Source organism: Ictalurus punctatus, chromosome 1 (assembly GCF_001660625.3).
Source record: "Ictalurus punctatus breed USDA103 chromosome 1, Coco_2.0, whole genome shotgun sequence".
NCBI classification, from domain to species: domain Eukaryota; kingdom Metazoa; phylum Chordata; class Actinopteri; order Siluriformes; family Ictaluridae; genus Ictalurus; species Ictalurus punctatus.
In genome coordinates, this window is record NC_030416.2 from 39,069,248 (window position 1) to 39,094,067 (window position 24,820).

The 24,820-nt window shown below is 40.0% G+C and overlaps 1 protein-coding gene across 3 annotated transcripts; it reads left to right on the top strand.

Annotated features, from left to right (window-relative positions):
• The first annotated feature begins 201 nt into the window (after positions 1–201).
• eps8l1b (eps8 like 1b) lies at positions 202–21,590 on the top strand. 3 transcript variants are annotated; one of them, XM_017482568.3, is made up of 15 exons: positions 206–394; positions 1,042–1,143; positions 5,477–5,535; positions 5,759–5,882; positions 6,015–6,103; positions 6,196–6,270; positions 6,664–6,812; positions 7,441–7,579; positions 9,066–9,112; positions 12,805–12,904; positions 15,696–15,821; positions 20,078–20,216; positions 20,300–20,465; positions 20,963–21,095; positions 21,177–21,590. In XM_017482568.3, the coding sequence occupies exons 2-15, from the start codon at positions 1,056–1,058 to the stop codon at positions 21,261–21,263; spliced, it is 1,521 nt and encodes a 506-aa protein (XP_017338057.1). In that variant the 5' UTR covers positions 206–394; positions 1,042–1,055; the 3' UTR covers positions 21,264–21,590. The 3 variants fall into 3 exon arrangements, with proteins under 3 accessions (XP_053540910.1, XP_017338057.1, XP_017338127.1); XM_017482638.3 differs by lacking the exon at positions 206–394 and adding an exon at positions 4,969–5,092; XM_053684935.1 differs by lacking the exon at positions 15,696–15,821 and having other exon boundaries at positions 202–394.
• Positions 21,591–24,820: the final 3,230 nt, after the last annotated feature.

A 24,820-nucleotide genomic window follows, 5' to 3' on the forward strand; every position in this document is an offset into this window, starting at 1 on the left:
CTGATCAGTTAAAACACTCAAAATGCCCTTCCAATGCCACTGTGTGTGTGTGTGTGTGTGTGTGTGTGTGTTTGAAGTGGAGCGTTGTAGGCATGAAGGTGTGTGGTATCGCATTACTGATCATGCTAATGAACAGTCATTTCACACACACACACACACTCACACACACAAACAGAGACTGACTGACACAGAGAGAGACAGAGTGGAAAAACCTGCTGTACCTGCTCCTGCATAACCTGAGAAGGTGTGACAGAGAGGTGGGGCATAGAGAGAGAGAGAGAACGAGAGAGAGAGAGCCGACAAAGTTGTAGAGATACAGACAGAAAGACTAAGACAGAGAGAGAGAGAGATTTGTACTATTTGAGTCTGAGAAAGGAGCAGGAATCAAAACACGGTATGGGTTTTTAACTCGTGTGTGTGTATACATTATCATGTGCTGGTGCATGAGAGTGTCAGTGATATTGTGTCTAGGTTTTTGCCAAGTGTTCGGATTGTGTGTGTATGTGTGCGTGTTAAAGTGTGTATGTAATTGTAAGTGTGTAATTCTTGGCATTTTGAAGAGTGTTAAAGAGTGTGTCTAAGTGCGTATAACACACAATCTCACTGTGTGTGTGTGCGAGCGAGAGAGAAAGTGTACAGCGTGTTATAATTGATTCACTCTGTGGTTGTGTGCTATATAGCTTAAGTGTGTATGCATTTAACTACAGTTCAATGTCAGTGCTTGTGTAATGTCTCTTCGATTGAAGTGTGTGATCAGACGACAGTCTGATGGATTTGAGCTAAATAGATCATAAGGTTTTATACAAACTTCTGGAGACCATGCAGCTCGACGAACTGACGAACTGAATACTAACTCAGATTCCACTGTTCACTCGTCAGTAATATAATTTTTATTGAAAATTGTTATATTAAATTAGAAAGGAATGTAAAATAGAAGCATTTTCACTAGCGTTTCCAGACTTTTGACCCCACTATATATTTGTGTATGTATGTGTGTGTGTGTGTGTGTGTGTGTGTGTATTAATCATGTTTCTTTATCAGTTCTTTACACACAGATGGAAGGACATCAGACTCTCAGTCCCCCAAATCCACAGGCTCCATACAATCCCCCTCCGAACCACATATACACTAATAACATCAAAGGTCAGAACCTGTCTCACTCTCTGTCTCTGCCTCTGTCTCACTCTCTCTGTCAGTCTCTTTGTCTCTCTCTCTCTCTCTCTCTCTCTCTCTCTTATTCCCATTCTGTTATCATATTGTACTGTAATTTATAATATAATAGTGAGTCATATATGAGCTGGAGTTTGATGCCCAACCTGGAAACCTGTACAGGTGTGATAAATTATACAGACGTGCTATTGTATAAAGGTGTCTTGGAATATACAGGTGTATTGTGTAATGCAGGTGTGATATGTTTTAAGTGTTTTTAGGTTGAACAGGTGTGTTTGGTTTGTTATGTTATGTTATACAGGACAGGTTTACGAGGTGATACAGGTGTTCAGTTATATAGGTGTGCTACATTACATGTCATTTATTTATAAAATCACATGTGTCTATCTATCTATCTATATTACACAGGTGAGCCAGGTAATTAGGTGTTATTACATCGTGAAGTTGTGTTACATTAAAGAGCTGAACTAGCTTATATAGTTAGGTTAGGTGAAACAGGTGTGTTGTAGAGTTATAGAACTATATAGGTGTGGTGTGGTATGCAAGATAGTTGTACAAGGACATACACATGATACAGATGTTCAATTATATAGGTGTGCAACATTATACAAATATTTTATAAAGATGAACTTGGTTATACAGGTATACTGGGCTATACATGTGAGCTAGGTTTTACAGATGTACCAGTCTGTATAGGTGGGCTAGGCTTTACAGGTGAGATGGATTTATACAGCTGTACTAGGCTTTAAAGGTGAGCTAGGTTATACAGATGCCATAGCTAATACACAAAAGTGTTTGGTTCTGAAAGTAACTTTGCCTGTAAGAGCATCTGCTAAATGCCATAAAGCTATCTGTATTCAAATGCAAACAGGTATGTGTTATATTATATAATCAGTTTATACAAGTGCACTAGGTTCTACAGGTGAGCTAGTTTATTCAGTGGTATTACATTGTACGGTTGTGCTATGTTATACAGGTGTGTTAGTATGTACAGGTGTGCTGGAGCTTTCCTTGGTGCCATATGAAAATGTTTTGGTGTTTGCTGCTGGACAGCTGACTTAATTGTCCAATCAGAGTTTACCTATGGAAGGTGAGATCAGGCTGTGGTGGGGGAATGTGGATGTTGAGTGGGTTAGAGCTGATCATATCTTCATAGCCTGGTAGTCCTTGATCTGACAAACCTGCACTATTTTCCACACAGTAGGGGTGTGGACAGGCCATTTTAGGGTTGCATCATGTCTTTAATAATAATGTCAGCTTTTTATAGCACAGGTTCCCAACCCTTATCATGGAGAACCCCTGACTTAAGAGTTTTCCCTGCTCTAACACACCACTACTCAGGAAGGGCTGTTAATTATCTGATTAGTTAAGTCACATGTATTAGAGCAAGGAACATTAATATATACAGAACTGAAATCTCTCCATGAGCGTTGGGGAACATGTGGTTTAAAACACCATTGTGTGGTAAGTTACCTCTAGTGACAGAAGAACTATATTTTGTCCTAGATGTATGCCATAATCTCATTGTGCCACGTGCCCTGGATCATGGACACACAATGGTCTTCTCTCCACAAACCTGCAGCTTTTCGTTGGAACTTGCATATCTCCACAGAAGAGAGTGTCATTGGTTGCTCCAGGTCTAGTGTTACTGGAACCTTGTGTTGATTGTCTTTTCATTTTATACGGGGAATTTGGTTAGCATATGGTCCTTTAGGAAGTACACTATCAGTCAGAAGTTTGTGGACACTGAACTGAAATGTTTCTCATGATGTTAAAAACCTTTTGATCCGAAGGTGTGAGATTAAATGTGTGAGATCGGTGTTGTAGACAAAAATATAATCGTGCTGACATATTCATTTCTTTCATTAGGAAACTAACATTTTATTTACAAAAAAAATATTTTTTTAAACGGACGACTCTTAGAGAAATATTCTGAAAAGCAGGAGATGTGCAGCGTCAGTGTGAACTCCTTTAATACTGTTTAAAAAGCGTCTCAGGGAAATTCCTTAAGATATCGAGTGAGAAAATGCCAAGAATACATTTCTGGAAAAAGGGTGTCTACTTTGAAGATCCTAAAAATTAAAAATCGAAAATTTATATCCTAAATTATTTTGATCTATTTTGGATTTTTTATCACAACATAATTCCCATAGTGGGGTGAATAAAGAATGAATGTGTCTAAACGTTTGACCGGTAGTTTTCAATGCAAGTGCTATGGTATAGGTGTATGGTATATGTTTTCAATGCAAGTGCTATGGTATAGGTGTGCTGGGTTATATCTTATATAGCTCTATTAGGTTATACAGGTTATACACACAAGAACTGTGGCTTTGGAGAAGATGATTAAGAGGAGACTCTTGTAACTTACACCAATTTTCAGTTATGATTTTCACATCGGAGACAAATTAAACATCCCAAAGTTATCAAGTTATTTCATTATAGAAATATTATTATTGGAATATCTCTGATTTTACATAATGTAAATCTCATTACCTCATATATATTACACTACAGTGATTTTCTGTGTTTGTGTACATCTCATACTAAATAGTTTTAGAACTTCAAACGAAATATAACAAAATAAAGCCAACCTGAATAAACACACAATACAGTTTTTATTTGTAAATTTTTTATTGAAGCAAAAAAAAAATGTTATCTAACACCCATGTGAAAACCTAATTGCCCCCTTACACTTAAAATCTAGTTGTCCCGCCTTTAGCAGCAATAACTGTAACCAAACGGTTCTGATAACTGGAGTTCAGTCTTTCACTTACTTCTAGGACTAGAAGGTACTTCTACACTTTGGATCGTTGTCTTGCTGCATAATCCAGTTGTGCTTGAGATTCATCTTACCGACTGAAGACCGGACATTCTCCTTTAGGATTTTCTGGTAGAGATCAGAATTCATGTTTCCCTCAATTACTGCAAGTTGCCCAGGCCCTGAAGGAGCAAAGCATCCCCACACCATCACACTCCCTCCACCATGCTTGACTGTAGGAATGATGTTCTTTTTGTGGAATTCTGTGTTTGGTTTATGAAAGATGTAACAGGACCGCTGTCTTCCAAACAGTTCCACTTCCACCTCATCACTCCACAGAATATTCTCCCAAAAGGTTTGAGGGTCATCAAGGTGTGTTTTGGTGAAATTCAGACGAGTCTTAATGTTCTTCTGGGTTAGCAGTGGTTTTCACCTCGCCACTCTTCCATGGAGCCATTTTCCCCCAGTGTCTTTCTGATAGTTGCCCTTGGCTCTTTCATGACTTCCTGGATGAGTCGTTGCTGTGCTCCTGGAGGAATTTTGGAAGGTCGGACACTTCTGGGAAGGTTCACTACTGTGCAGAGTTTTTCCATTTGGAGATAACGGTCTCACTGTGGTTCTTTGGAGTCCCAGAGCCTTTGAAATAGCTTTGTAACCCTTCCCAGACTGATGTATTTCAATCACCTTCTTCCTCATCATTTCTGGAACATCTTTCAGCTTTAGAGTAATGTGATACTGAGTAAGACCTTTTAACCCACTTCATGCTGTTGAAAAAGTTCTATGTAAGTGTAGATTGAACAGGGTTTGCAGTAATCAGGTCTGGTTGTGTCTTGTCCAGCTGAACCACATCATTAATGCAGTGTCATCGATTTGGGGAATTAATAACTATGGGGGCAAATACATTTTCACACAGGCCCTGTTGGTATTGGATAACTTTTTTTACTTTAATAAAGAACATCATTATCACTTATAAACTGTATTGTGTGTTTACTCAGGCTGCCTTTGTTTTATCTTAGATTCTGTTTGAATTTTTTAAACAGTTTAGTAAGAGATATACACAAGAACAGAAGAAATCAGGATGGGGCAAATACTTTTTCACAGCACTGTATAGAAGTCCTGTCTAGACTACATGAATGGCCTTCCTTTCTCTGATGCATGTTTCAGGTAGTTTTGTCTCTGTATTTATTGATTATGGTATACCTTTTCACAGCAGTGTATATAGATATATGTTTTGTCCTTAGAGCTGATTGGATAGGAGATTTAAAAAGTTTAACATTTTAAACATTTGAACACACAGGGAGCGATGATTTGTAAAAACTGGCTGTTGTGGATTTTCCTAAATTTATCTTTCCGTCTGTTTCAAAGTCAAAAGGTTGTTTTATTGCCATGACAACTATTAACATTTGTATTGTCAAAGCTTGGATACAGAAAATTCACAGAAATAAATAAGTAGAAAGAAATTTACATACATTCAACAATACAGTCTGTTTCTCTCTCTCATTTTCTCTCTCCCTCACTCTCATTCTCATTCTCTCTCTCTCACTCTAGCTAATGGAGTGATGAACGGTCAGCCTGATAAGGCACTCTTGAGGGCACAGCAGGAAGTGGTAAGTTGCACTGTGTGTGTGTGTGTGTGTGTGTGTGTGTGTGTGTGTGTGTGTGTGTGTGTGTGTGTGTGTGTGTGTTTTTGCTTATGCAGATTGTATTTCTCAACTCTAGTGCCTGGGTGCTCACACCTTTAGCTAATATATTAATCTACTTATAACTCACCCTGACTAACAACTCTCTCACTCTTTCTCTCACTCTTTCTCTCTCACTCTTTCACTCTAGGACACGTTAAATCATTGTTTTGAGGAGATTGAGGTATTCATGATGAAACTGCAGCAGGCAGCTGAAGCTCAGAACATCTTGGAACAGAGAAACAACAAGAAGAAAAAGAGTAGAAAGAAGGAGGGTAAGAAAGAAAGGGAGAGAGAAATTTATCTTGATATACTGACCAATTAATTGATTGATTGATTGATTGATTGTGTGTGTGTGTGTGTGTGTGTGTGTGTGTGTGTGTGTGTGTGTGTGTGTGTGTGTGTAGATGACCTGCTCAGTGCTAAAGCTAAAATTCCTCCTGAAGCAGAGTTCATCCAGATCTTTCAGAAATTCAAATACAGCTTCTGTCTTCTGGTAAACACACACACACACACACACACACGTATCATTGCTAACACTGATTGGTGACAGGTCGAGATATTGTTGGACTTGTTTTGGAATTTCAGGCGAGGTTAAAATCGGCCATTGCTAACCCCACATCAGATGAACTCCTACACCATATCTTCAAACCACTGGACATGGTGAGTGTGTGTTCTTCTCCTTGTGCAAACACTCATGCTATTGTTAGTGTGCCTACTGAATTGTATTCATTGTGGAGTTTAACAAAGGCATTTTGACTGATGAGATGTGAAATATTTTGTGGGTGTGTGAGAGATTAATTTTTTTACTATGCTACCTGTATGTAGGTACAGTATACACCTTTGTGTATGTTTATGGTCACACTTTGACACATGATCTCTTTTAGTTTGCAGAAGGTTTAGAATGAAGATTTTATCTTCCCTGGCTGCCTCTGCTCCACATTCCTTTTAATTCCTTAAAAGAACTTGTTTTTCTGATTTGTCCAATCTGACTGGTCTACTTGGAAACTTTGTGTACTACCTGATCTACCTTGCTCTCCATCTGTGTATGTGTAGATTGTGAGGACTACCGGAAGTCCCGCTTTAGCAGCATCAGTGAGAAGTCCTGCATTAACAGTGGGTGCAGTAATGCTACTGAAAGAGAACCTAACACAGCAAGAACACACACTCTGGAGCTCCCTGGGAAGCTATTGGACACAATCAGGGTACACACAAACACACACACACACACACACACACACACACACACACACACACACACACACACATGCTAATACACTTGTATGTGGACACTTACAGTCACACCATGTGCTTTTTGAACATCCCAGTCCAGATTTATTCCCTCTTTGCTTTTATAATGTGCTCCACTCTTCTGGGAAGGATCTCCGCTAGAGTTTGGGGTGTGGCTGTGGGGATTTGTGTTCATTCAGCTACAAGAGCATTAGTGAGGTCAGGCACTGATGTCGGACGTGGAGGCCTAGGGTGCAGTGGGCATTTCAATTTATCACAAAGATGTTTGAGGGGTTTGAGGTTAGGGCTCTGTGCAGGACACTTGAGTTCTTCCATACCAACCTTGGGAACCTACATCTTCATGGAGCTGTACACAGGGTCATTGTCATGCTGGAACAGATTTGGGGAACCTTAGTTCCAGAAACGGGAATTCCTAATGCTACAGCATATAAAGACATTCTAAACTATTTTGTGTTTTAAACTTTGTGGTAAAGGTTTGAGGAAGACACATGTATGGGTGTGATGGTCAGGTGTCCACATGCATTTTGGCATATGTATACATACACATTTACTAAGCATTCATTGTGTATATGTGTGTCTCAGATTAACATTAGGTATTTCTGGATCTTCGTACACTCCTGTGTTTCTGAATGGTTGGAAACCATCCGGGACAGAGCTTGAGGGCTGGATCGATCCCATCCAAGCAGAACACAATAAAGACCAAGAGCTGGAAATGCTTGCGGTAATCATAACAACCACATGTTAAACCCTGTAGTGCTGTTGTAGTAAAACACTGAGTGATGGGGTGGTGTAATAAAGCAGAGAACACTGTTACCACCCCTGGGTTATTATCTTCCTATAACAGCACATCCCCAAGTGTTTTATTCCTCTTAAACCACAGCAATTTGCTAATGATTGCAATCATTTTTATTCATTAAAGAATGACACACCATACTTTTTTTTCTAGTTATAGTTACATATAACTGTGTTGAACTTCTGTGAAAATGTTCATTTCTGTTCTCACTTCTATTATAGCAGCTATATACCTTCTTCCCTTACCGGCCTCTCTTTTCTCTCTCTTTTCTCCCTCTTTTCTCTCTTTTCTCTCTCTTTTGAAAAAGCAGCTTGTCATGTTAGAGAAACCACAAAAAACGTAAACTCCTCTGTGTTGAAGATCAAGATAATCTTTTTTTGATCTCAAGGGGTAATTAGAAATGCCAGAAAACTTAAAGATACAGCTTTAGTAACTGTTACGAAATGCTGACACTAAAAACTCTTTCAATAAATGTTAAATAAATATCTCCTTACAGATAACGTTACTATATCAATAATTACACACATTTATGTGGAGCATCCTCCGTACAAGACCCTGTGAATGAGTTACTACAGAAGCAATAACTTATTAGAATGAGTTTAATATAAATCTGTGATTTGTGGCTGCACTGTCAGAGCTGCTGCTGTAGACAATTAATCAACATACTCTGACCAATCATTATTCAGAATTTCACAGCAATATAGTATAAACGCTAATATGTTCAATGTTAATGTATAGTTAGCAATGGAGAGGCTACTAACAGTATGAAAAGTTTTATGTCCTGTACCTTTTTCAGTCAGTTATATTTATATTGATACTTCAGATATTGAACTGAACTACATTCTGAAATATCCATTACTCATAGATAGTAGTAACTAAACAAACAAACTAAACAAAGAGGTGTCCAGGCACTTGTATTATTCTCTAGTTTAGGATTAAACCCTAACACCATGCCACAACAATCCATCTTTACCCAGCAGCAGTTTCATGCTGAATGTCCTCAAAGAGACCTGTTATTTATCACATCCCGTGCTCTGTGAACCCATCTGATCTGTCTTTTCCTTATTTACTCGTCGTTTCCTTTTCTTCTTAACCATCACATGCACCACTGATTGTTTTCACCAGTTGCATGTTCCCTGTCACCTTATATATGTTTGTGTTTCCTCCCCAAGCCAAGTCTTGGTGAAGTCATGCAGTTATACACTCAACATTTATATGCTAATCGGCAGCAGATAAATATTTACTCACAGCTCTGATGTGTGTTTACTTGCTACTGTGCTTTGTTAAGGTCAACTGGAATGGTTTCTTAGTTTCATTATGCTTAGGAATGAAGAAAATATTTTATAAGTGGCGGTTGGTGTGTGTGTGTGTGTGTGTGTGTGTGTGTGTGTGTGTGTGTGTGTGTGTGTTACAGAGCTCTGACCAGCCCCCTGTTCCTGTTCAGAACACACACACAGAAGTGTGAGTATAATTAACACTATTAACTCCCTCATGAACCTCAGTGGTTACAGGGACAGTAAGGGTATAGACTTCTCAGTATGATTCTAGCCTCTTGAGTGTGGTTCTAGACTAGGTCATCTCTGTAGCTCTACTATAGAATATAGAATCTAGATAGAATATAGAATCTAAATAGAATCCTCATTGCTTCTCTAAAGTTCTCAGTGAGAAGCCAGAGTCAGCGCTGCAGTTCTAGGATCTTCAGTGTGGGTCTCTTGTCTAAGTAAAACTCTAGACTCCTCAATTTCAGTTTTATTTATATGCTACTTTTAACAACAGACATTGTCAGAAAACAGCTTTACAGAATTTTAAATTTCATTTATCAGTCACTACGTTTACATGGACAGCAGTAATCTAATTATTGACCTTACTCTGATTAAGATAATAATGTGATTAAGGTGTTTTCATGAGTCGCTTTTAGAATACTCCAGTCATGTACCCGTTTTACATGTTATAGATCATAATTAGATTAACAGCCCGCATCATTATGTCACCGCGCCACGCCATCCGACGTCCCTCCAGAATTTCACGTATCAACATACAGTTCGTCTTCGTTATGGTACCGTATAGAGTTTCGGGTGTTTTTATTTAATTTTTTTTACGAACGCTTTAAGTGCAGTTAATTATTCATCATGCTATACGTGCTAATAGACAACTGCTTGAAGCCGTGGGCTGCGTCTCAAACCGCGTAATTACCGTCTATATAGTAGCCGAGATACATGTATTTTTCTCCACTACAGGCCTATAGTAGGAAAGTATGCGGTTTGGGACGCAGCCGAACTCTCTTGTTCGCTGTAAAACATAAAACTGCTGTGTGTGATCGTGTCCTGTTGCAAAATGCGGCGCAAACTCTCACACGACGTTCATAATGTGATTAAGGTGTTTACATGTCTGTAATACACATCCATGATGCGACTAAAACAGGAGTAATCCACCTGTCTTAATTCGATTAGAGCTTAATTCGAGTATGACCTTAATTAGATTAAGGTAAGTAAAAATTGCTGTTTACATGGTAGTTTCTTAATCAAAGTATGGTCTTAATCAGATTAAAAGTGGATTATTGTTGTCCATGTAAACGCAGCTACTGAAAAACTATGGCACAGAAAAACGTCCTGAGATGACAATAGGAAGAAACCTTGAGAAGAAGCAGTAGGGCATTAAGATGGATCAGGCTGGTCTGGTACATGCTGAACGGTAGGATCTGAGGGGACTCTTTAGGCTGCTTTACATACTGCTCCACTCTTGGGGCAAGTGTAGTTGACTATGCAATTACAGACATAGACCCTTCCTCCAAACATGCATTCACTGTCAGACCACACAGACCACCTTTTCAAATCACTGTCAAATTATTGTGTTCCTAAAGAAAGCCCAACAACCCCACAGAACAGACCATGAGCCCAGCAATCTGTTCAAACGTTACCCAACTATAAATGGTCAAAAACACAGAGGCAAAATCTATGCATGTTTTGTTGATTTAAAAAAAAACAAAAAACCTTTTGACTCTATTTGGTACAATGGCCTATATTACCAAATGTTCCAATCTGGCATAGGGTGCAAAATGTATGACATCATTAAATCAGTGTACACAGACAACAGGCGTGGAGTAAATCCTGGCAATAAAAGAACAGATGTAGTCCTCTAAAGACATGGAGTTAGACAGGGCTCACTTTAAATAATCTTCTGATCGTAGAATTTTTATTGGAAATTTGCATTTTACATATTATAACACCCCACCCAACAACCCCAACAAAACAATCACAGCCAAAACCGAGAAAAAGGGGGAAACAAAAAACAATAACAAACAAACAACCAGAAAAACAAACAAACAAAAAAAAGTAAAAAAAAAAAAAAAGTAAGATGATTAATATTTACTATCTACCTCTCCTCAATCCACCTCCAGGGTGCGTACATCATTGAAGTAGGTAATAAATTGTTGCCATTTTCCCAAAAATGATTCACCCCTGCCTTTGATGTTATACTTGATTTTTTAAAGTTTTAAAAAGAACATTAAATCTTTAAGCCAGACTGATATCGAGGGGGGTTGTGGAGAGGTCCAAGACAGCAATATTCTGGGCCGAGCAAGTAACGATGCAAAAGCCACAACACTAGCTTGTTTATGGTTCAGAGGCTGACACTGAGATAGAACACCAAAGATGGCAATTAAAGGGCAGACATCCAATTTGATTTTAAGAACGTCAGACATAGTTTCGAAGAAAGAGGTCCAAAAGTTCTGCAGTTTGGGACAGAGTGCAAACATATGACTGAGGTTACAGGGCGAAAGTTTGCATTTTTCACACGTCAGGATCATTGGGATATATTTTAGATAGTTTACTCCTAGAGAGATGAGCTCTATGGACCACTTTAAATTGTATGAAACTAAGTCTAGCACAAGACGTGGTGGTACGTATATTATCTAACGCTCTGCCCCAGTAATCATCCTCAAGCTCCAGGCCCAATTCCTCTTCCCAAGCACTAATGATTTTGATATTGTAAGAATCGTCCTGTGACCAGATCGTTGCATATATCCGTGAAATAATGCCACCCTTAAGAGGATTCAGCTTGAACACCTCTTCCCGTGCAGACTTTGTAGGTAAGGAGGGAAAACGAGTGAATAGGGAGGAGACACAATGCCTAATTTGAAAGAAACGGAATAGGTGAGACGTAGGCAGGCTGAATGACGAGGACAATTCAGAAAAGTTTACAAACACATTATTAATGAAACGATCCTCAAAGCATTTCAGACCCTTCTTTTCCCAAAAAGAGAATGTGGAATCTATAAAGGAGGGGGGAAAGAGGTGGTTATTACATATAGGTGCCATGGTTGAGGCCGAGGTGGATTTAAAATGACGGCGAAACTGATAGAAAATTTTTAGAGAGGTACATACTGTTGGATTATCCGTGTGTTGTGAAAGGGCTATAGGAAGGGAGGAGAACACCATAGCAGCGAGGAAGGTTTAAATACAAGACTTTGCTTCTAAGTGGCACCATGGAAGAGAGGGGGCCTGCACCCAGAGCAGTAGTGTTTATTCACTATATTTCTCGCTCACCTCTCTGTGTTTTATTTCATTGTAACCTTTATATTTTTGTCCCACACTGACGCCTTGCATTTTATCACTTTATTTTTCATTTTTATTGATATATATATATATTTGTAATTATTATTTGTTTTTGTATTCTGTTTTTGTTATTATTATTATTATTAATAATAATATTATTATCATCATTCTCCTTTCTTATCTGTACTAATGCTTTGGTAATATTGTATGTAAACAATCATGTCAATAAATTACTTTGAAATTGAAAAATTAAGAGAGAGAGAGAGAGAGAGAGAGAGAGAGAGAGAGTGCATGCGCGTGCGAGAGAGAATTCAGAATATGGCCCTGTGGTTCTGATAATAATTAATGGAAACAACTAGGTAGACTTATTTTTGTGAATTCATATGTTATGTTGGTATAAAGTTCAAATGCACTGAAATCGTAAGTGTAGCTCTGTAGTCTTCAGTGTAACCCTAACCCTAGCTCTGTAGTCCTCACTGTGGTTCTGTAGTCCTCAGTGTAGCTCTGTAGTTCTCAATATGGTTCTATAGTCTTTAGTGTAGCTCTATAGTCCTGAGAGTAGCTCCTTAGATATATGACACTTTCTCTGTTTCCTCACAGTGATGGTGCACCATTGAAGGAGAGACTGTACAGCTGCAGCTATGACTTTGTGGCTCGGAACAGCAGTGAGCTCTCAGTCCTGCAGGGAGACACGCTGGAGGTGTGTAACACGTTAACACACACCACACACACACACACACACACACACACACACACACACACATAATGTAAGAGTGTTGAGGTAGGAGGGTGTTGTTCCAGACAAGGTCTTGTATGTGAGCATCAAGGCCTTGAATTTGATGTGGGTGGCTACAGGAAGCCAGTGGAGGAAGATGAAGAGGGGTGTGACATGGGTTTTTTTTGGCTGGTGGGAGACAAGGCATGCTGCTGCATTCTGAATCATCTGAAGGGGTTTGATGGAGCTGGCTGGGATGCCCGAGAGTAGTGAGTTGCAGTAGTACAGTTTTGATATGACAAGAGCCTGGACTAGTATCTGTGTAGCCTGTTCGGTGAGATAGGGTCTGATTTTCTTGATGTTGTACAGGATGAACCTACAGGACCGTGCAGTTGTTGAGATGTGGTCTATGAAGGTCAAGCTGTTATCAAAAATCACCCCAAGGTTCCTGGCTGTCCTGGTGTGGTTGAGTGTGGTTGAGCCGAGCTGTACAGTGAGGTTGTGGTTGATTGAGGGAAAGGCTGGGATGACGAGAAGCTCAGATTTTGCCAAGTTGAGCTTAAGGTGGTGTTCCCTCATCCAGTCCAAGATGTCAGACAGGCAAGCAGAGATACATGCAGAGACAGATGGATCATCAGGCTGGAAGGACAAATAGAGCTAGGTGTCATCAGCATAGAAATTATATTCAATAATAGGCCCCAGAGATGTAGTGTACATAGAAAAGAGCAGTGGACCCAGAATTGGCCCCTGAGGAACTCCAATTGTGAGTTGCTGAGTTTCATAAATACGTCCCCTCCACAATACCTTGAAGGATCTGTCTGAGAGATGCCTAGGCTGGAGAGAGTTGACAGGAGGATCTGATGATTCACAGTGTCGAGGGAGCAGAGAGATTTAAACATCCATCCTTCCATTTTCCATACTGCTTATCCTACACAGAGTCATAGGGGAGCCTGGAGCCTGGATCCCAGGGAACTCGGGACACGTGGTGGGGGACACCCTGGACAGGGTGCCAACCCATCGTAGGGCACAATTGCACACACATTCACAAATCCATTCATATTCTGTGGACAATATGGAAATGCCATTCAGCCTACAATGCATGTCTGTGGACTTGTTGAGGAAACCGGAGTACAGTAACTGGAGAAAAAGCATGGGGAGAACATGCAAACTCTGCATACAAGGTGGAGGCGGGATTTGAACCCCCAACCCCAGAGGTGCGAGGCAAATGTGCTAACCACCGTGCCCCAAGATTTAAACATGTAACCAATAAAATTTTATATAGTCATACAATATATGTCTATCTATATGTCGGTGCATATGAGTGGTGCATGTCTACCTATCCAACTGTCTGTCTGTCCACATGCCTGTCCACATCTGCTGCTCCATGGAGACTCTCCACTGTTGTCCCACAAGGCTCACTACTTATTCCTCTTCAGTTCTCCCTCTATACTCAATCTCTTGGTGAGGTCATCTCCCCACAGGTGTTTCGTACCACTGCTATGAGGATGATACTCAACTCCTCTACTTCCCTCTTTCAGACACTCATGTTTCTGCTCAGATCTCAGCATGTCTGGCAGCTTATTAGCTGAAACTGAACTGCTATTTATCCCAGGTGGTTCATCCCCATGTCAGGATCTTGCGAAGAAGAAGACCACGGACAATCAACTGTCCATTTCCTCTCACATTGCCAATCTGACATGCTGATTACCTCTTTATATCAGAAGGATTCATCCATTTCTATCCACATAGGCCACTCAGATGCTTGTTCAGTCCCCTGTCATTTCAAGACTGGACTACTGCAACTAGCTCCTGGCAGGTCTGCCTCTGAGTGCCATTTGATTTCTGCAACCCACTGTAAGCACTTTCACTGGTGGACAGGGGTCAGCATGGGTACTCTGACTGGTCTGCAGCTATGCAGCCCCACATGCAGTAAACTGCAATGCATTATGTTTTAACTAGCATTAACCTTTTTCAGCAATTTGTGATCCAGAAGCTCTTCTGTGGGATTAAACAAGACGGGCTAGCCTTTGCTCCCCACGCACATCAATTAGCCTTGGGCACCCATGACCCTGTCACTGGTTCACCGGTTGTCCTTCCCTGGAACACTTTTGGTAGGTACTAATCACCGGATACCAGGAACACCCCACAAGACCTGCCATTTTGGTGATGCTCTGACCCAGTCGTCTAGCCATCACAATTTGCTCCTTGTCTAAGTCACTCAGATCCTTTGGCTTGCCCATTTTTCCTGCTTTCCACATCAACTTTGAGAACTGACTGTTCACTTGCTGCCTAATAAATATAACCCACTCCTTGATGGGTGCCACTGTAATGAAATAATCAGTGTTATTCACTTCACCTGGCCATGGTTTTAATGTTATGGCTGATCTGTGTATTACTTGATAGGGACTTCAAAGCACTTCTGTAAGTTAGAAGAAGAAGAAGTTTTATTTATATAGCGCCTTTCCAAAGCTCAAGGTCTCTTTGGAAAATTGCTCAGGATAAGGGCTTCTGCCAAATAAAATGAATTTAAATCTAAATGTCTGTAGGTCAGTTGTCCTGTCTGCCAGTCTAATGTACCTCTCTGTCTATCTACCCCTCTGTGTATCTATTTGTCTGACTTGCAATCCACCTGTCGCTGTCTATCCACCTCTCTGTTTTCCAATTTACCCATCTGTCCAACTGCCTGTCTGAATATCTGTTGTTCCACCTGTCCCTCCTTAACTCACTACTTACCCATCTTACCCTGTCTCTGTCGGTCTGTCTGTCTCTCTCTCAGGTAATTGAGTCCTCTAAGCGATGGTGGAAGTGTCGTAACAGGTTTAATGAAGTCGGTTTTGTCCCCTTTAACATTCTGGAGCCTATTTCTCACATAGAGAGCCTGGGGCCCAACAAACCACCCAAGGTAAATATATATATATATATATATATATATATATATATATATATACATATACATATTCTATAGTTTGCAAAATTATTTACAAATTAAAAATGGAAAACTTGTGATTGCATAAGTAGTAAGTAAATGGTAAATGGTCTGCACTTACATAGTGCTTTTTTCCAAGGTGCTTTACACTGTGTCTCATTCACCCATTCACACACACACTCACACGACAATGGTGGTAGAACTGCCTCGCAAGGCGCTAACTTGCCATCGGGAGGAACTTGGGGTTCAGTGTCTTGCCCAAGGACACTTCGGCATGTAGAGTCATAACTTATTGAATGTTATTCATTCATATTAACATTGACTGAATTGTAAAAAACCTCCTGTTAGTCTCACATTCACTCACCTCAAACACAAGCATTTCTACTTCATCACTAACATCAAACTGGTAATATATAATATAAACCTCTATATATGAACATTAACTGCATATGAAATATACTATTCTACAAATATATTTTCTGTGCAATATATTACTTTTTGTCACTCATCTTAATTTAAATCTTTCAGTGGTGTACTGGTGCTTTAATCCAGCGCGAGCAGTGCAGCAAACATTTTTTGACTCGACGCCGAAACTCCCATTTCACTGCTGCAGCGTCTGGTGTAAAATATCATCAGTGCAGAGATTACAGAGATTACACACTGCAGTTTTATTGTCATTCCACACAAGAGACATCATCTTTACACACAGCACAAAGTAGATGTGTTTTCCTGCCCTCTTTTGATTGACAGGACGTAATCGGCCCTGATCATCGGATGTTTTTAAACGGATGTTGTTGGCCAATGGCCCATAGAGGGAAAAATAGCCTTTATCGGCCGATACCGATTACTGGCTGATACATCAGTGCAACTCTAATATTAACCCAATTACTTTGAATCTCAAAGTAATTCTGGTTCAGTTTCTATCAGATGTCTCATGATTAGTGGAATGGAGTTGACCTATTTGCCATTAAAGTGTCACATAATCTCAATATAAATTCCTGTTCCATGAAGATCAAGGAGGTATCAAAATAAGTTCTGGCAAAGTTCTGGAAAATTATCACTCAGGGTTTGGTTTTAAAAAATATCATAAACTTTTAACATCCCACAGAGTGAAATTAGATCCATCCCACAGAGTGAAATTAGATCCATTAGTAAAAATGGAAATGATGGACTGTGTGGACTCTAGAGGAGACCATCTATCAAAAGTCAGTGAGTGGTTAAAAAAAAGGATTAATCAGAGAAACAACAAAGAAAATAAGAGAATGCTGAATGACTTCTTTTTAAAGAGAGATCCACAACTTAGATAAGTTCTTTACAGGACTTGCCATCATTGGTAGGATCCCAACACTTCTCATCACACAGAACATCATCCCTACTGTTAACCATGATGGTAGTAGCATCAGTGGAACTGGAAAACTGGGCAGGGTTGAGAGTTAGATGAATTGAATGCCTAGAAGAAAACCTATTCCTGTCTACAAAAGACTTTTGACTGGGGCAGAGCTTCATCCTCCAACAGAGGAATGACCCTGAGCATACTGCCAAAGCAGAACTGGAGTGGTTCAAATGAAGTTGCCACTGCTGTGCCCTTGAGCAAGACCCTCAACTGCTCAGTTGTATAAATGAGATAAATGTAAGTCACTCTGGATAAGGGCGTTTGCCGAATACCATAAATGTAAATGTGTTAAAATGGCCCAGTCAAAGCCCAAACCTCAACCTGATTGAGAATATGTAGCAAAATTTTTAATTGTTATTCACCAACAACTTTCTTCATCCAACGGGACAGAGCAAGAGTGATTTTACCAAAAGCAGTCTCGATATTGTGGAACCTAGGTGACAACTTAATCCACCTAGCAGTGGTCAGTTTAACCTGCTTGTCTGCTCCCTGGCCTTGGCTCTGGATTGTCACAGATTAAATAGACCTGTTCTGAGATTATGTGTTATTCTGCAAGAAATCAGAGCAGCACCTTCCTGAGTGGGATGGATACCGTCCCGCCCTAACAGGCCAGCCTTGCCCTCAAAACTACTCCAATTATCTATAAAGCCCACATTGTATTCGGAGCACCACCTAGACATCCATCTGAGACATTATATGGTTGTAAATAATTATTATTGATTGTATAGTGTAAATAGTGTGTGAATACTTCTACAATACGTAATCTGTTCTGTTCTGTTCTTTTATATTCCTTCGTGCTGCTATGTTGACCTAAATTTCCCCTACGGGGGATTAATAAAGTTATATCTTATCTTATCTTATCCAGCAGTTCAGTGACCATAACCTGCTGTAAGTTACATCACCACGCCACGTTGGGATGGGGCCAGAGCATATTACTGCATTAGAGATCGCCTTCGCTATTTTAGGCAACTCTACAATGTTAGAGTTGCGTATATCATTAATTCCTATGTGAAAAACTGCCTTTGTAAACCTGTGCTTGCCTAAGACCCTAAGATTACCTGCTATGTCCGGCACCTTGGCTTCCGGTGTACACCTAACTAAAGCTGCTGGAACCCCTAAACGCCTAGATAATTTCATGTGCCATAAGATAGTCTCCTATAACCAGAGCTCTTACAGGTTTCTCAGCAGGAGCTTCAAATGAGAGCAAACCTGTTAGACATGTGAATCAGAGAGGAGTTATGCTCCCGTGGATGAGCCTTAGTGTTAACTATTATGCAGCCGAGTCATGACCGATTCACCCTGCTGTGAGGGCTCTAATGCTGAAGTTGGAGGATTGATAACTCTGTGTAAGGTAAACCAAGACTTTCCCCTACAGAACCTACACTGCTCTCACTCTCTCTCACTCTCTCTAGTGTCTGGATGTGCACCTGTAATGCCGCAACCTTCTCCGTCAGAGAGCTAACTAATATACACTTATCACAAAGCTATTACTAAAGATGGAGGAAGAATGATTAAATATCCTGCATTCAACACACTGAATAAGCTGATGCTTTCCATTTTGAATGTTTAACATAGCTTAGTCAAAGATTTGTTATGAGTTGAGACAGATCCGTCATTGATGGCCTCCACTTGCTGTCTTTAAACAAAAACCAAATTGTTTTTTCGAGAAAATGAAACTGTGGCAGAAATGGAAAGTGAAAACTACTACAAAATAAAAGGATATCACAAAATTGCCAACATAGGCAGGGAACTACCAGCAAACAGGAACTGTTTGAAATAGGGACAGGAAACAGGAGATGATTAATGGCCAATTGGAGTGCTCAACAGTTGGAGTTCACATGCTGCTGCTGAGGATGACCCCACATGGTGCAGCCTAAAGATCATTGAGATTACTGAGGATGGTTCCACTTAAAAACCATAAAGATGCTTTGGACCTCAGTTCATATGAACAGTTATGCTATGATAGCTTTATCACTACAATTACCACAAACAGGTCTGCATTCAAGTCTCCATCATGAACAGTGGAGAAGTTCAACAAAACACTCTTCATGTAGAAACTGTAATGAATTTCCTGGTTACACAACTGCACTATTTGACCATGTAGTACACATTTATAGAAAGGATTTATTTATTTATAATCGCACTATCCGGTGTCACCCAGATGAGGACGGGTTCCCTTTTGAGTCTGGTTTCTCTCAAGGTTTCTTCCTCATATCATCTCAGGGAGTTTTTCCTCACCACCGTCACCTCTGACTGCTCATTAGGGATAAATTCATACATTTAAAATCTATATCCTCAATATATGTATATAATATCATATCATATCATTCCAAGACCCTAAAATCCCAAAATCTCACACTTCATGCCCTCAGCTTTGTGCTCCCTCAATATAATACATAAGAGAACCTGTGAAAGGATTTCTGAGGTCATGATTGAGGGACCAATGCACCCAGCATCCTTTGTTTTTAGGGTCTAAAAGTTTGTATAATTTGAAAGGGGCAGCTGTGGTTCAGGTGTGAGAAAGGGTTGTCCAATAATGACAGGGTTGGTGGTTCAGTCCCCGGCTCACATTCAGCCACATGCCAAAGTGTCCTTGGGCAAGACACGGAACCCCAAATTGCTCCCGTGTGTGTGTGTGAATGGGTGAATGAGAAACAGTGTAATCAGCTTTGTAAACCTGCTAAGGTTAAAAGGCACTATATAAGTGCAGACCAGTTTTTAATGTGACATAATATATAGTATGTAACCATGACATAAGTATTAAAACATCCTGTCTCTTTCTATCTCTGTGTCCCTCTTTGTGTCTTTCTGTCTCTCTCTCCATCTGTGTTTGTCACAGACTCCAGCACCACCTCCATTGCAGAAGACAAGCACTCTGCCTCTGCCCACTTCCCTTGGCGTGACCACTAACCTCAACACTTCACGACCTCGCAGCATTGCCCTGCCACCTCAACACCTGCCTGAGGACACAGAGAAAGGCACACAAACATAATACACACTTTATTACATACACAATGCACAAACAAACATAATGCTGAATGTCTTTCTCTGTTACTCTTAGCGATGCAGGTTAATGATGAACTCTTGCGGAGACTGACCAGTGGAAAAACAGCGTTGTCTCGTCCATTGGCCATCCCTCGCTTTGCAGATACCTCACTTCCTCTGGACTATCACTCACCCCCTGCTGAGGTAGAGGCCTGGCTACATGGGAAAGGCTTCAGTGAGCCGTGAGTTTAGAAAAACACACCACACACACACATTTCACATTACATTAAATACCTGGACGGGTCAGAAAAAGGAAACCTATCAATGGCAGCAACCAGATTTCTGAGAAGGCAGGCTGTGAAAGATGGAAGCTGTTAACAGGACGATTGCAGCCTGGACAAACTACTGAGCTGGACGTTACTGTTACCACTTACTTCCTGACTAGTTAGTGTGCAACAAGTGAATAAATGTTGCTCAGTCAATGTAAACCATGGTGAAAAACTTGGACCACTGATAAAACATAATGCTTGTTGCAACAAAGTTACTGGTGTCACTCTAATTCTCTTTATTTTTAATGGTCTAGTAAAAGGGCAGTCTGTGCACCGGCTCCCTATAGTGGCTTGTGTGAATCATTGCCTCTTGTCAAATTTTTACAAAATATTAATATCTATTAATTTATTAATATAGCTGTCTGTGTGTGTGTGTGTGTGTGTGTGTGTGTGTGTGTGTGTGTATGTAGGACTACACAGTGTCTTCGTGTGTTAACAGGAGCTCAGCTCTTCTCTCTGAATAAAGAGGAACTTCGCGCTGTCATTCCTGAAGAAGGAGCGAGGGTGTACAGCCAAGTTGCCGTACAAAAGGCACTGCTGGAGGTACACACACACACACACACACACACACACAAACAAACACATGCTAATGATGTGTATAAACGATGAGTGTTTTTTTCTCAGGATGTCAGAAAGGCAACAGAGCTGGAGGCAGTGATGGAGAAACAGAAGATGAAGGTGGATTTCACAGAGGAGAGTGGAACTCTGTAATATACGCCTCATACTCTAGCGTACTACACCCCCCCACAAACACATGTAGTTTATATATACACATTCATGTACATGGTATGGTGTAACAAAAAAACCCTAACATTTATTTAATGCCTTTATACACACACACAAACACACACACACACACACACACACACACACACACACACACACACACACACACACACACACAGAGTCTATATGATACATTACAGACTATTCCTCACATACTTACAGAAATCAACTGCCATTTTATGGTAAAGCTGTCTAAATGTAAATGTTCAATCTTTGACTGTACATTCATAAATTATAATAACTTGTGTGGCATTCTCTGTTATTTTAAATATCTGTGTGTGTGTGTGTGTGTGTGTGTTTCGACATCATTTTACAAAAACATTATTTGTCGGTTCAACAAAGAGCCTTCATCTTTTGATCCAAGTTGCATGGTGCAAGACTGTTTAGTGCTTTATAAATTAATAATAGTATTTTATAATCAATGGAACTGGAACATCCAGACAGTAAGGCATTACAGTAATCTAGTCTAGAGGTGACGTAAGCATGAACAAATATTTCTGCATCATGTAGTTACATTAGACAACCCCAATTCCAAAAAAGTTGGGACAGTATGGAAAATGCAAATAAAACAAAGAGGAGTCATTTGTAAATGTACATTGACTTGTATTTAAACAAAAAACATAACGACGAGGTATTTGATGTTTTACCTAATCACCTGCATAATTTTTGGAAGATGAACATTCATTTTGAAATTGATGCATGCAACACGTTCCAAAAAAGTTGGGATGGGGTAATTTAGGATTAATAGTGATGTGACGAGTTGAAATAAGAAGGTGATGTGAAACAGGTGAGGTATATTCATAGTATATAAGGAGTCTCCAAAAAAGGCTGAGTCCTTGAAGAGCAAGGACGGGTCGAGGCTCGCCAATCTGCCAACAGATGCGTCAGAGAATAATCCAACACTTTTAGAACAACATTCCCCAAAGACAAATCGGTAGGATTTTGGTCATTTCACCTTCTACATTTCACAACACAAATAAAAGTTTCAAGGAATCCGGTCAAATCTCGGTGCGTAAAGGGCGAGGCCGAAAACCACTTCCGAATGCGGCTGATCTCTGATCCCTCAGACATCACTGTCTTAAAAACCGTCATGAGTCTGTAATGGAGATTCTGACATGGGCTCAGGAATACTTTGGTAAACCTTTGTCAGTCGACACCATTCGCCGCTGCATCAACAGATGCAAGTTAAGGCTTTACTATGCAAAACAGAAGCCGTACATCAACACTGTCCAGAAGCTCTGCCCACTTCTCTGGGCTCGGTCTCATCTAAGATGGACAGTAGCACAGTGGAATTGTGTTTTGTGGTCCGACGACTCGACATTTCAAATAGTTTTTGGACAAAATAGCCGTCGTGTTCTCCAGACCAAAGAGGAAAAGGACCATCCAAGCTGTGATCAGAGTCAGGTCCAAAAGCCAGCGTTTGTCCATGGTATGGGGTCGTGTCAGTGTCCATGGTATGGGTAACACACATCTGTGAGGGCATCATTAATGCAGAAAGATATGTACACATTTTGGAGCTACATATGCTGCCATCCCGAGCAGGACAACGCCACACCACAAATGCATGGTTGTGTAAGCAGAGAGTGCTAGCACTAGCATGACCTGCCTCTGATGTGTGGCGCATTATGAAGCTCAAAATAAGCCACTGAAGGCCTTGTACAGTTGCACAGCTAAAGAAATGTGTAATGGATGAATGAGGGGAAATTCTCCCTGCTAAACTTAGCCAACTGGTGTCTTCACTCAGCGTCCAAACACTTAATAAGTGTTGTTAAAAGAAACGGTGATGTTACACACGGTAAACAGTCAACTGTCCCAACTTTTTTGGAGTATGATACAGTCATCGGATTTTCAAAAATAAATTCACAAAGTAAAACATTAAATAATGTGTTCATACCGTGTTTTCAATATGGTACATCCAGAATGAACAGGGTTAACAGAATATTCAAATGACTTTTTATTTGTTTTTTATACATTTTCCATACTGTCCCACCTTTTCAGAATTGGGGTTATATTTCTTATCTTACAAATATTTCTGAGATGAAAGAAGGCTATCCTAGTAATATTATCTTCATGAGCATCAAATGAAAGACTGGAGTCAATTATTACTCCAAGGTCTTGTACTGCTGTGCATGATGAAACAGAAAGTCCATCCAGAGTTACTGTGTAGTCAGAAAGATTACTTCTAGCTACACGTGGTTCTAGTACAAGTTCTTCTGTCTTATCAGAATTAAGTAAATGGAAGATAATAAGCATCCAACGTCTAAAGTCCTTTAAACATTCCTCAACTTTACTAAGCTTCTGTCTGTCCTCTGGCTTCGCTGGAACATACAGCTGTGTATCATCAGCATAACAGTGGAAGATAATTCCATGTTTATGAATAATTTGACCTAGAGGTAGCATATATAACATAAAAAGCAGTGGGCCTAAAACAGAACCTTGTGGAACACTAAATTTAACCTTTGTATGCGTGGAGAAGTCTCCATTTACATCTGGACTGGAATTACTGATGACTCGTTTCAGCTGTTCAGAATCCTTTTTTTCCTTTTCAGAGTCAACAACTCCATTTGTTGTGAACTTTAATTTTTGAAAATTTGCAGACTTTTTTACATTCACAAACAGCTAACACTACATGGAAGGTAATATTTGAAAAATCATAATAGATGCACTTTAATGTTATAGTGACAGTAATTTTATAATTTCATTGAGCAGTAACGGAGGCTGGCTGGTAAGTCAAGAGACACACTAGTGACTAGTGCATGCTATAGGTTGCACACTTTAGAGTTTTCTTTAGCACGTCCGCCTCCCATAGTTCGAGCCCTGCTCTGGGCGCACCTCTCTCTCTTAATGCGGAGATAAAGTACATCTCTACAGTGGGCAGTTATTACATTTATGACGGTGAAGACAGTCCCATTCACAAAGCGGCAGATTTTCTCAGGATAAAATTACATCGTGAGAAAACAGCTTTGAGATCACAAGAAAACAACGTTTTTTATGCCGAGATCACGAGAAAACAACAAAGAAAACAATGCATGGACACTTAGGGCTTCAGTGGGAAGCCAAGTGAGTTAAGCAACAAAGAAACTCTGTGTTTTTGAAGAGAATGAATCCTGCTACTTGTTCACCAATTACTTATTGACGTGTGGATCTCACCCCCCCCCCACCCGACCCACTCCTGTGTGATATCAAACTGAAGAATAAAACCACAGCAGTCTGGGAGATTTTAAAGCATAAAAGCCATAGAATGAAATAATTAGTAAATTCAAGCATTATTTTATATCACATGTTTAAATTGCAACGCATACTTGTCTATACTTAATACAACATAATTTAGTGTTCATGACATCACTGTTTCATAGTATAATATAATCATGCCAGTAGCCTATATTAATTTCTTTCATTACAAAACCAGTTTTGTAAAACCAAAGTTTTCATTGTTTGTCAGTTTTCAAAATAAACAAATGAATGGATGACCTGTACTGAAT

Coding starts and splice junctions, on each gene's coding strand:
- eps8l1b (XM_017482568.3), top strand. CDS start 1,056: ATGGAAGGACATCAGACTCTCAGTCCCCCAAATCCACAGGCTCCATAC. Junction 5,536..5,758: donor TGAGGGCACAGCAGGAAGTG/GTAAGTTGCACT, acceptor CTTTCACTCTAG/GACACGTTAAATCATTGTTT. Junction 6,813..7,440: donor AGCTATTGGACACAATCAGG/GTACACACAAAC, acceptor TGTGTGTCTCAG/ATTAACATTAGGTATTTCTG.